This window comes from Aedes aegypti, chromosome 3 (genome assembly GCF_002204515.2).
Source record: "Aedes aegypti strain LVP_AGWG chromosome 3, AaegL5.0 Primary Assembly, whole genome shotgun sequence".
In the NCBI taxonomy this organism is placed as follows: domain Eukaryota; kingdom Metazoa; phylum Arthropoda; class Insecta; order Diptera; family Culicidae; genus Aedes; species Aedes aegypti.
In genome coordinates this window covers 261,192,749-261,206,472 of record NC_035109.1, presented here as the reverse complement: position 1 = coordinate 261,206,472, position 13,724 = coordinate 261,192,749, and the positions used below count along the sequence as shown (strand labels likewise).

Genomic DNA, 13,724 nt, shown 5'->3' with positions numbered 1-13,724 from the left:
GGCGAAGTTGGTCAAAAACGAACTTCGCACGTTGGTTCATCCATTTTTAGTCGCGAAGCAGTATACATCTTTCTTCACTCAAATCTCAATATTTGATCATTTTGCACAATATAGTGACTCTTCTTTCAGCCTAATGCTAAAGAAAAAAGGGGGAGCTCATATGACATTAAGTCATTTGGCATAATGCCATTCGGCATAATTATATTAAACACTGATGGGTGGCCATTTGGCATAATTACTATTTGAAGATTAGACATTACCCGAGCAAAGTTGGGTAACAAAATGATAACAAGTTGTGTTATCCGATAACAAGCATTTGATTACATAATTTTTTATCATTTTGGTTGAATAAGCAGGCAACATAACAAACGTGATAACAAAAGTTTATACTAAAGATATCATATAAATATCTCATTGTGTTATCATTTGAAACACATTGATAACAAGTTTTGTTATCCAGCGAATTTCCCTCATTGATAACTCATTGTGTTATCAATTAGTTATAAGATCAAATTATGATAACAAACACTTGACGTCATTCACCCGTCGTTTGCATCCTCGATCTGACAGCTCAAAATTTGTTGTTAACAAGAGTCTTCGTATTGATAACGAAAAATAACAAAATGAAATCATGCTGTACATCTTGTTATCACTATGTTATGCGGTTGTTATTCGACTTTGCTCGGGTAGCTGAGCAAGGATCTTGAATTTGAAGCATGATCCTCATCCTTCGAATATTTCTCGGCCGAATAGCAAACAGCTTCTGCGATAAAAAAGTATCTCAGATGATTGTCAGCTGGTATCAAGTCGGAAAAGGTTTGATTACTAGAACAGTTTACTAAACAAGCAATTTCCTGGCCGGATATCAATATAAGATACCTCACTATTCTTTACACTGGCTTTTTGTTGATAGCAATTCATAAAAAAAATACGAAATTGTGCAAAGTGCTAAATGCAGAACAAACATCTTAGATAAACAGTTTTCAGGGGTTTCTTCGAATGCATAATGTGGGGGGTGAGATTCTGGGGAATGGTTTTCTCGGGAATGTTATAGAATCCTACAATACTAATTAAGTTATTTCAAGTATTATACAAAACCCAATCAATACCTTGATTAACAGCTGGGAACAAATGGCCGGGAATAGCAGCGGTAAGGGCGCAAAGATCCGTCATCAAGCTCTTATCGCCCGTGTGTAGACGCAGATGGAGGGCAAGTGCTTCGCGGCTGTTGAAGGCACTGCCGCACTCCCGACAGGCATACTGAGGCCGCGGAGACGTTTCCGGCGAACTTTGGCTGGCGGCAATCGTGGTGATGATGTTACCGGTGTTAACATCCTGGACGGTTTGCTGTCCTTGATGATGCTGAATCTGGTGAACTTCGATTTGTTGTTGTTGCTGCTGGTGCTGTTGCTGCTGTTGCTGTTGCTGTTGTTGGGCCTGAGCTTGTTGAACTTGCTGCTGCTGTTGTTGTTGCTGGGCCTGCTGGTTCTGGGCATTGGTGGTGACCACGGAGTTGGTGGTTATGATCGTGGTGTTGGATGAATTTGGGTTTACGCCACCATGGGTCAATCGGTTGTGGGCGTTCAGCTCGGACTTTGTGCGGAAGCCTTCACCACAGGCAATGCACGGGAATGGCTGGTCTCCGGTGTGAATTCTGCATTGAGATAGAGAGTATTCAATTAACAAGTCGTTTTTACGAAGAATACGAAAAAATAAGAAAATCTTCGACAGGGAACTTTAGAACTTTAGAAACCACGTGTCTGAATGAAGAGATCAAAATAGACCAAACCATAAAAACACAGACCAAATAGAAAAAAAGATTACCCCAAAAGTAAATTTATAAAGATACCTCAGAAAATCCTTGCAGATTTCTTTTACACGGCAGAATTCTTTTGAGTATTCGTCGTGACATTATGACAATTACCTATTACTCTAGGATTTTACTGCTTTTCCAGAATGCTTTTTCCAAAAATTCCAACAGGAATCATATGAGACATATATTCAAAACTTCCAACATATATCACTCCCAACATTGGTTCAAGAATACTGTTAGAGATGCTTTCACGGATTTTTCCATGAGTTCTTTCAAGATTTTTGTTCAAAAGAAACGTTCACGAATACAACTAGTAATTTTACTGTTTTTTTTTTTCAGAAATCAATCCAGAGATTCCTTCAAATTGGTTCTAGTTTTCCAGGAAAGTATCCTATAATTGTTCCATATAATCTACGAAATTATTCATGAAATTCCTTCACAGTTTGTTTAGGATTTCATCAATATTTTAGCCAGGAAGTTCCCTGCCTATAAATGTAGAAGTTATATCAGGAAATTCTTTTGAGCTCTCTTCATACATTCCTTCACAGGTTTTTCCAGAAATTTTACGAGAAATCCCAGAATTCTTTCAATACGTTGTCAATGAAATTTTTCATAAATAGGATCAAAATTAGAAAGAATCTTGGAATACCCCAGGAAATATTTTCGGAAGAAAAACCATCCCTGATGAAACTTTTTGAGATAAAGCTGATGATTTCCTGCAAGGGTCTGTTTCGAAATTACTGGACCATTTGAGAAAGTCTTGCAGGAATTTCTTGATGACATTGATAATTCTCTGAAAGAATCCTATAGTATAAATGTACCGACTGCACCATTTTCACGTGGAAAATCTGATGGAACTTTGTTTTTTTAATCCATGGAAAATAAATTCGAGAAGTCTTTGGAGTCTACTTCCAGGGCAGACAATCGTCAAATTCGTTATCGACTAGAGACGAAATGAAAAAAAACATCATCATCCAGTATAATAAATCTGGCAGGTCGTCGTCTTTTCATCGACGAAAGAATGCATGACTAACTTCAATCCAAAATCGTCAACGAGCAAATTTTTCTTCATTCCGCTCGCTACACTCACAAGAAGAAGGCGTTTACTGTATATTCGCTTGCTTCGCACCACACAACGAATGCCATCACATAATTGCTTGTATTGGCAAGTGAACCCGCTCTCCTCATGATTCTACAAAAGTTCTGTTGGTAAGCGCGTGGAGTTGACGATTCAGGGATCATTTGTTCGATTCCAGACTTATTTTGTTATTCTGTTTATTTTTTTCAAAAAATGCTCTTAATCTGTCAAAGCCACGATTCATAGTTTTGTCGGCTCAATGCTCCCGAACGAAGATTCGCCCATAACGAAGAAATCGTATTTGTTCGTCATGACGCCGAGCCTATGTGACCGGATCTCTGCGGCAAATCGTCATCCGACGCTGGTTGAGTGACGATGACGATGCTTCTTTTGGTTTCGTCGCCGACTTTATCCATTTGACGGCGACGATTGTCTACCCTGTCTACTACAGTACAGGAGGGTTGGTTTGTAGACAAAGCTCACGGTCCATACACATTTTATTATGGACAAAAGACCGCTAGGGGAAGAAGGCGTCTAAAAAATGATCACGTAGTTTAGGGAGTGTCGCTAAGGAATTCCTCCAAGAATTTTGTTTTGCATACCTCATGAATTCAACCTGGATTTCTCCAAGGATAACCACAAAAATAACCTAATTAATCATCAGGTTTTTCTCCAAAGATTTTTTCCGTAATCATCAGGAGAATATTAGGAATTCCTCCAAAAGTTCGTTCAGAAATTTTCCAAGAAAGTCTCAAGTACTCCAAGTTTTTATCCGATGATTCTTCCATCGATTCCCCTAGGACATCCTCCAAGATTCCTCTTAAGAACATCGTATACCTTCTTAACCAATAACTTTTCCAGGGATTCCTCTTAAGATTTCCTAAAGAAAAAAAAATCAACATTTCTTTAAGACTTCAACTAGGAATTTCTCTAAACATTTCTTTAGGAGTTCTTCCAGTAGTCCATTGAGATTTTGTGAAGAAATTGTTTAAAGCTTTTTTTTTCGATAAAATCCTGCAGGTTCCTGCAGGAATTACTCGAAAAATGATGGATGAAATCCCTGGAAACAATCATGTAGGAATGATCGGAGGAATTACTGGAAAACGGGTAATATTAACTGAATCTTTCTCTTTCTGGCGCTAATTTGGCCCAAACTAGGACCGAGTCAGCTTATCAGCTTAGTGTTCTTATGAGCATTTCCACAGTTATTAACTGAGAGATTTGTTTTCAAATTAACCATTGGGCCTTCCAGTATTAACTGGTGTAGAAACTTTTATAAACTTTTAAAGATTCCTTGATATTTTTTTTGAGAAATTCATGCGCGAAATGTTTGGAATAATTGCATTACTTCTTGGATTGCTGGAGCAAACCTCAGAAAAAATAATTCAAGAGCTTTTTAACGAATCTCAGGTCGAATATATTGAGGAATTCCTGGAAGACTTCTAAATAGGCTTCCTCGAATAACACATCAAGAAATTATGGATTTCTGGGAGCAAGGATATGCCCAAAAACATTTGTCCCCCAAAAACATCTAATTAGAATCAATATTAAGGAAATGGTCATAACTTACCGAGAATAGTTTTGATCGATGTTTCAGATTCAGGAAAAGTTCAATCAATCAAAACGATTGATTGAACTTTTCCTGAAGAACGAATTAATGTTTTTGCGTCGGACATTTTCACTTTCGTTTAGAGCAAAAAACAAAAAAATGGCGGGTCACTTTACACTCTAACGATTGAATTGAAACAATTGAAACAAACAATTCTTCCAGTTGAAATGAAATTTGTTTTTGTTGTTTTAAAAATATATCTGATTGAGAATGCTGTCCGTAATTTCAACAATATTTCTTATTTGTTTTGATAAAAATCATTGTTGTTTCAACGCAATTTATTCAATACTACAAATTGACAAAAAAAAAAACATTATTTTTAACTAGAGATGTACCGAATATTCGGCCGGCCGAATATTCGGGCCGAATATCTCGATTATTTTGATTTTGCCGAATATTCGGTCTGCCGAATAATGAAATCTGTTATTCGGCCGAATAGGCCGAATAGTGACCGAATAATAACAACATAAAATAAATTGTAACAAAACATTATGTTTCATACGAAGGAAAATTAAAAAAAAACGATTAATTTATTCAAGTGATAATACATCAAATTTTCCCTTTGGTGAATTCCATCCATGGAGTTTGATACTAAATGTTTAAAAATGTGAGAATTTTTCCGTTCTACGGCATTGCGATGCTGCTCAATATACAAGCCATTCAATATTTCACTCATCTTGCATGGATTGTATTGTGGCATTATTTTTACGTAAACTGAAAGTGCTTTTCACCCGGGTTTTGTAAAAAATATGGAAACAACGAAAATTCAAACTTTTGCTTTTATTACCGCTTGTGCCTATAGGAACACATGCACTATTTCTAATTCCTGTTCCAATAGCTTTACGGCGTAGGCAAAACAAAAAAAAAACAAAATCATATGTTTATTCAAAAAAAAAAACAAAGTTTCTCTACTATAGGAACAGTAGGTGTACTATAGGTGCAAGGGAGCTAGAATTTTAAGCAAAAAATCATTTCTTGAACAAAATTGAGCTGTGAATCAATGGTACTTAGATAAATAACTCCTGACATTCATGTCAAAAAATATTTTGCAACGATTTATAGAAAACGGTCGTAAAAAGCTACTAGTGCGAATATAGGGGACTGTCTACTAAGGAAACACCGACCCTATGCGATGTATTAGCTCTAATTAATATGAAGCACTTCCAGAAGTCGGATGAGAAATAAAGCGACGTATTAACCTAGTTCCTTAAAAAGTTAAATGGATCAAAACTGCAATCAGAAAGATACAAATCCCTTACTTTAGAAATAATAATCCTCAGAGCTTTTGACTTTTGTTTTTTCTTCGCACGGTTTCAAAAGCTTAAAACGATCATTCCGATCAATTCTTCACCGTGGAAGCTATCCCTATTTAAAAACTAGGTGTTATTCGACCGAAATTAACGGTTTTATACGGCCGAATATTGAGTCATTATTCGGCCGAATGTTCGGCCGAATATTCGTTTGGCCGAATAATAATTTCTCAACTATTCGGTATTCGGCCGAAAGCCGAATAGTGCTATTCGGTACATCTCTATTTTTAACCCTTTCTTTCCCACAGCTTTGTCCGACAATTTGACTGTCAAAATGACGTTTCCAAAAAAAGTGCTTGAACAAAGGTTGTTGCAACCCGGGTAGAGGAGAGTTGCAAATTAATAATAAAATTTAACATTAAAATAGAATATTTAAATAGCAAAATTTGTTCTTTGTTTGTCTAAAATAAGAGATAAAATAACAAAAATAATAACTAAGTTTGTATGGCATAAAAACTAAATAATATCATATTTTGCCATTGTAATAACAAAATAATAGCAAAAATATAGGCACCCGTAATAACAAAATATGTTATTATTTAGATGTTTTTAACAAAATAATAACTAAATAAGCTATTCACGAGTTGATCAAAGTAATGGTAATTTTAGTTCTTTGACTTTAATATCTAAATTTAGCATGAATGAAAAATAAACTTTTTGCTTTCCTGCTAAAAAACTTTTGTTTTTTGAATCTTTAATGCATATCATACGAATAGTAAAATGAGCTATTATGGCAAAATGTGATATTGGTTTGTTCTCATGAATTAATTAAATAAAGTTTTCAAATATCAAAATACTGATATATTTTACTGTGATGGCAATGTTTGTTATTCTTTAGATATTTAATGTTTTTTAAGTATTTTTGTACAAATAACAAATTTTACCATGATAGTATATTTTGTTATTGATTAGTTATTACATGACTTTCAAGTATAACATACCAATGACAAATTTTGCTATGATTGTATGTTTTGCTATTGACGAGATATTTAATGTCATATATTAATAACATAATAATGGTTAAACTAGAAATGATTGCAAAATTTGTTCTTATTTTACTATTATTTTGTTATTCACCTCTACCCGGGAAATAAGCTATATTATTCAAAACCACTATACAATTTTTGTGATTGTTTTTCAATAGTTAGTTGATTGTTTTTCAATAGTTTGACCCTTAGGTCACTTATTTCGATGTATGATGAGATAAATGCGCGTATAAATTTATTCAAATCATAATTGAGCTAATCGTACCAATTCGATTTAGCTAGCGTTCGTCGAAAATCGGTGGATCACCTGTGCTACCATGGGAAAGAGAGCTTGTCAAGAATTCACAGAAGAATAATTCAAGAAATAAGACACGATATGAATTATATTTTTTGGTTTAGCTTTCTATTAAGAATTTAGGCAATATCAGCCATCTACTAAAAAGCATAATAACACTCTCCTGATAACCTTTTCAGCGATCTCTCAGGATGAACTTTCAAGAAATTGATAAAGTAACGGTTCGATTCCAGCAATGATCTCATAAAAAATTGACTATGAATCTAAATCAAAATCTAACAAGAATCTCGACAATAACCATGCCAAGTATCCCTAAATAACCTTCTTGTAATATTTCGAAGAACTTAATCTATCTATCTACCAAGTCACCAAAAGTTAGACTTGGTACGAAGTTCGAGTGACAAGCAGTCGTACACTTTGTGGAAAAAATTTTAGTTTCGCCCATAGTGCTTGAAATTGATACAAATCGGTTTTCCAGAATTTGCCGGGTGGATGGACACTAGTGTGGGACAAAAATTAGATTCTCGCTCCAGTCCACTTTTTGGATTGCATTTAGGTCCCATGACAACTGCGCAAAATTTCAGCTCGATCGGTGAAACTATATTTTAGCGCCAGCCGTTCAAAGTTTGTATGGGATTTACTATGGGAAAACTTACTTTTGCAAAGAAAAATCGCCAGACGTCGCCCATTGACCTCTATAAAAATTCTGAACACAGACCTCGGTAGGTATTTTTACGGTGAAGAATATTGCCGAAGACCATGAAACGATCCGACACATGTGAAAAAAGTTATTCAATGAAAACCGATTGGCAAGGCGACATTGATTAACACGTAAAGGAATAACAATAATAATAAAATCTGGCTAAAGGACACCCTTTGGGCATTACAGCTTAGCACTATTGAAGGAGATTCTCGAAGAATTTCACTTAGCTTTCACTAATGAATTGGAGGAATTTCAGTAAGAATCGTTTGAAGACTTGCTGGAGGAATAACTCAATTTGATTTTTTAGACGGATCGCTAGATGTGAGGTTCTACAGGAGTTCTGAAGGTTACATTGCTTCAAAACCTAAAGAAACGTATTAGTACAATTTAAGCTCTAGAAGTATTCTAGTTATACAAACGTTTTTGGGGGTTGAGAAAAGGTCGATTTGGTTGTTATTTGTTCAAGAGCCATGAGGTTTTTTGGTTGCGAAATATCATATATTGAGGTTGTAAAACAAATTACTGTATGGACAATTCACTCAAAAATGAAGCCTCAGAGACCATTCATAAAAATATAGACTTCTGAGAGATCTGTTACCGCCCTGCTTTTACCTCACCTTATCAAATATTTTAGTATCTACATTCAACATTCCTAGAAAATAACACGATTTTTGATAACTTACCTCATGTGAGCGGCCAATGTTCGCTTCTGGAGGAACTCCTTCCCGCACAGGGTACACGAATGTGGAATACGTCCGTGCAGTTTACCGTGGTTCACCAGTTGAAATTTACGCGGGAAGGTAGCACCACAGTCCGGGCACACGAACGGATTCAAAGAACCGTGGAACCGAGAGTGCATGACCAGATGCTCCTTTTGGGCAAAACTTTCGCCACAGTCCTCGCACACGTAAGGACGCTCTCCGGCGTGGAACTTGCTGTGGGTCACCAGGTGACGCTTCAGTGGGAACGATCGACCACATTCTTGGCACACAAAAGGTCGCTCTCGGCTGTGGACCCGCGAGTGTGTCAACAGATGATGCTTCAGCGTGAAGCTCTTTTTACATTCTTGGCACTGGTAGGGACGGTCTGTCGAGTGCAGCAACAGATGGGTGTTCAAACAATGTTTGTGGGCGAAATCCTTGCCACAGTGCACGCACACATGAGGTCGTTCACCTACAGTAATGAGAATAAAGGGATTGGTTCACTGTTTCATCTTCTGTTGGTCCAGATAATCAAAGAGCTTACCAGTATGGACACGAGCATGTGTTGTAAGATGATGCTTCAACAAGAAGGACTTTCCGCACTGATCACAAGAGTAGGGACGCTCTTTGGGCACTACATTCGGCGTAGGTGTGTCTGAGTCGTGGACATACTCATTCTATGAATAGTAAAAATAGTGATTAATTTCAGTGAATTTCAACCGAATAACATTTTCCAAATCTTACATAATCAATTTCTACCGCTTCCAGTTTTGGTGAAATGCTCAACGTTGGCTCTATCTTCAACTGATGCGTAGTGGTTGCGGCTTCCGAATCGTCGTTTTCCTCCAAACCCTGGATAACTTTCTGCACTTGAACGGCAATTGCTGGAAGGTTTTTGGAAGAAACAGTAAATAGAGGTGTCTAAGGACATTCATCCTGTGCACATACCGGCATGGTGATCATTGGTGTTGGTCGTAATGGCATGTTGATTGTTGGCAGCGACAGCGGCTGCTGCTCGCTTCATCAGAATATCGTTGCATTCTTCGGCCGTCAGCTGAATCGGTCCCAGTGGAGACATGAACGCCGCATTCCCGCCTGTGGTCAGGATGGTCTTGGTCTTCGAGTCGATGATTCCGTTGGCTAGAGCGGAGTTAGATTGATCTGATGATGTGTTGTGGTTGTTTTCGTGTTGAGTTTTGTAAAAATTCCGGGGTTATGGTGTATATACAAAGTGTTTCCGTTTCCGTGATTAGGTGAAGTATTTTGTGTGTTAGAGGAGAGAAAAAAGAAATAAAAATCTATTGAAATCCGACCGCCGCATGAAAGCATGAGATTTTGCACCTATTTTAAAAATTTAATATCGATCAAAGCTTTAAAAAAACAGCAAAGAAACAAGAGAGAGACGGTTTGGCTGTGGAATACTAACTATATATCATGCAACCAGAGTCGAGTTTAAATATTTATGAAACTGACTTGAATGGAGCGCAGCTAGCACTGTCTTCCTCCAGAACACAAAGCAGAAACTACCGACTTTGCTAACTACTGCCACCTTTATCCTTTTGTTCACGTTTTATATATCGGTTCTGCAAATTGTCTGCCCCGCCACCACCGATGGAAAATCGATAGCAGCTCGATTGAGGAGCGAATGGATGTAGCCTGATAGAACGACGATAAAAACCAGAGTATTATCGTTCTCATTATTCTTACCCGATGAGCTTTACCCTACGGCCGTCCGGTAGGTACCAATTGGAATAAATAGGCGATAAGAAAATTATTAATTGAACTAGTGGTGGGGAACACTCGAGTTAGTCGGAGATTAATGGAGCTAAGGAGCTAGAATCACTGAATGAAAGAAAGAGTTAAATACTTCTTTCGCCATTCTCAATCTACAGGAATCAATGATTAGCTTTTATGGATTAAAATTTTTGATTTTTTTACTTACAATTTTGATGAATGTTAATTTTAATGACTAGGATTTTTAAATTTCACTACTTTTTCCATGTTATTAACGGAAAACAATTCAATACTTAAATGTTAGAGGCTTAATCTAATTGTTTTGCGTTACGTCCCAGCTGGGACAGAGCCTGCGTTTCAGCTCAGTGTTCATATCAGTACTTCCACATTTATTAACTGAAAGCTATCTTTGACAATTAATCATTATTGCATTCGTATATCGTGTGGCAAGTACGAAGATACTCTATGCCCGAGGAAAATTCCATTACGAAAAGATCTTCTGGTGGGGTTCGAACCCACGATCCTTAGCTTGGGCTTGCTGAATAGCTGCGCGTTTATCGCTACGGCCATCTGGGCCCCTAAACGAGTTCTTGTATCCAGTATGTTCCATTCTCTCTTCTTAAAAAATCACGTAAGATCCCACAACCAAAGATTGCTTAACTCTCACACCGTTCCCTTGCCATTATTTAACAGCTATCATAAAGATAAACTACGGAGTGCATTGATATAAAACTACTAGGAAAAGCTATGTATTAAAATTCCACTATGTCTCACGTCTTACTCACTTATGACTTCATGTTTCTTCACTGCCGGATGTCCAGTAACGGTAGCCGTGGTTCCACTGGTTGTGATAATGCTATGAAAGGAAATAAAATATTATAACATATTATACATAAAACGGGATTGAACTCTGGGTTCATAATTGCAGTGAGTCTGCTTCTTTTCTTTTTTAGAATTTGCCGATTCTATCGGTATTGTGATCAGATCATGATCATTCTTGAGCTCTATTGCGCTATGGCGTTTTGTATTGCTCTCCTCCAGCCCTTCCCCCTTCCTCTTCCCTTCCTTCTTCCCTTTTATTCCTTATTTACCCACAGGTAGATGATGACATAGGCATTAAGTAGGCTAGGCACAAATCTCCCATCTGGAGGGGAACGTGCCACCTGAGCCGACGTTCTGATATTTAAAGCAGCGACACGAATTCAAACTAGAATAGCTAAATAGCCACACATTTTTTTCGTTCGCAAAAAACGATGAAAAGTTCATTTTACCTGCACTATGTGGGTAAAACGAACAACTGTTGGTGATAAAATGAACATCATGCAAAATACATGAGCAAAACAAATATTTTTGAAAATTTCCATTGCATTGCCGACAATATATTCATAAATAATTGTAACCCATTCACGGGGCCTGCCTTAGCCGAGTGGTTAGAGTCCGCGGCTACAAAGCAAAGCTACACTAAGCTGAGAAGCAGGCTCTGTCCCAGTGAGGACGTAAATGCCAATAAGAAGAAGAAGGAGAACCCATTCAAAAAGAAATCCAAAGGTATCAGATTCACCTCACTGAAAAACCTCCAGACTAGACCTATTCAAATGTCTGGAAGTTCCTCAGTCAACCAATATTTGGATTTTTCATGCCAAAATGAACTTCTGGTCAAAATTTCAGTCAATTTGGAGAAAATGTAGATGTGCTTCAAATCAATTATGTGTTTTTGGACTATTTTCAAGCTTTGAAAATTCATAACTACTGAACGGAACATTAAAACTTATCGGAAATACCTCTACATAGTAGTTCATTCAATTCTCCGAACTTTTGTCGAACACGGTTTTATGATTGGAGCAAGTTTTAACATAGTTTGGCTGAGGTTTGTGCTTCAAGGATCTTGAAAATCACTATATTTAGGGAGTATTCTCCCTGAAAAGCATACCTGTATGAACATATTGTATTTTGAATTTCCAGAACATAATGACTATGTATTTCTGAAACTCAATCCCGTTTAAAGATACCTTTTATCTTACGAAAATGAATTGTAAAAAATAGGCAATTAGGAAGCACATTCGTAAATCCGCTGTGGGTGAGCCAAGAACACCACCGTGAGCTTCAAGTAATGTAAAAAATGAACACGTTAGCACTGCTTTTTCAAAGTCGATGATAATGATTGTTTTCAAATCGTTCTGCTGAATGGACCCATGCACGGGTTCACTCGTTGACGTTTGAGCGGTGCCGTGTTATTTACGTGACCATGGAAACAAGTGAATTCGGCAACGCTCAAACGTCAAATTTGTGAACTTGTGCAATGGACCTATGCACGAGTTCACTAATTTGATGTTTGAGCGGTGCCGAATTCACTGGTTTCTATGGTCACATAGATAACACGGCACCGCTAAAACGTCAAATAGTAAACCCGTCCTAATGGACCTGTGCACGAGTTCACGAATTTGACGTTTGAGCGGTGCCGAATTCACTTGTTGCCATGGTCACGTAAATAACACGGCACCGCTCAAACGTCAGATAGTGAACTTGTGCATCGGTCCATAGTCAGTGAAATACGATCAAAACAATCATTACTCGGAAAGAAAAAGCAATGCTAACTTGTTCTATTCATTCATTCGACGGTACATGTGTCATGCACGATTTAACTATCATCAGCATGGGATGGGTTGTAGGATCCTTGGGCATTTTTCGTAATTTATTTCCTAAAGCAACATGTAAGCTGTTAATGGTTAATGATTTTATAGACTTATTATGTTTGCTTCTCGTTGACTAGGGCCTGGAAAAATAATGCCAATGTGTGTTTTTTATAGCAAACATATTCAGAAAACTGTGATTTTCGGATACTGTGGAGAACGAATCTCGATCAAACGATGTTTAAATTTAACCCTATAATACCCAAATTTTTATTTTCGATCTAAATATCATTTTTAGTTATCTAAAATCGTTCTAAACACGTTTTGGGCAATGATTTATTTTTATTTGCAAATCTATGGATTTCGGTTTTTGATTTTTATAATTTTTATTTTTGAACATCCCTACCCTTTTTCATTTTTTCTTGAAGCCTCTTCTAGTTACTGAATTTTGGCAATAATAAAAATTCAAATTTTACCGCTAATTTTAAAAATATTAAATTTTTAATATTTTCTGGAAATATTTTTATTTTCCGTGTATTTAACGGAAAAACAGGTTTAAAATTATTTGAATACCACCAAGCTCTTCTTTTGTGATAGGTTGATCGTAGAAAAATATTATTTGGGGTATTTGTAGGTTATATAATAATACAATTTTTAAGAATACAAAAAAGTTTCAAAAGTCATAAAAAACTTTTCTTATATGCGTGTTAAAAATATACACAAAATTCCAAAGTGTACCCCGTCTAAAGGCGGGGTTGGGTATTAGAGGGTTAATTAATTCTTATTGGCGTGTCCGACAAACTTTAACAGAATAGAATTAGCTTTCAATAGGTGGTAATAACAAGTGATTTTGATTTATAAGTAT

At 36.8% G+C, this 13,724-nt stretch overlaps 1 protein-coding gene across 18 annotated transcripts in view; it reads right to left on the bottom strand.

Annotated features, from left to right (window-relative positions):
- LOC5571107 (zinc finger protein 665) overlaps positions 1-13,724 on the bottom strand; it is an 85,833-nt gene that overhangs the window by 13,374 nt on the left and 58,735 nt on the right. For 16 of the 18 annotated variants that reach the window (XM_021855770.1, XM_021855781.1, XM_021855782.1 and 13 more), the window contains exons 4-9: positions 11,015-11,085; positions 9,444-9,656; positions 9,240-9,379; positions 9,040-9,172; positions 8,478-8,967; positions 1,110-1,654 (exon numbers count right to left, since the gene is read on the bottom strand). In XM_021855770.1, the coding sequence (XP_021711462.1) occupies positions 1,110-1,654; positions 8,478-8,967; positions 9,040-9,172; positions 9,240-9,379; positions 9,444-9,656; positions 11,015-11,085 (1,592 nt within the window). Of the gene's footprint in view, positions 1-1,109; positions 1,655-8,477; positions 8,968-9,039; positions 9,173-9,239; positions 9,380-9,443; positions 9,657-9,921; positions 10,003-11,014; positions 11,086-13,724 lie in introns of those variants that run through there. The other 2 variants (XM_021855784.1, XM_021855787.1) reach the window with 2 other exon arrangements.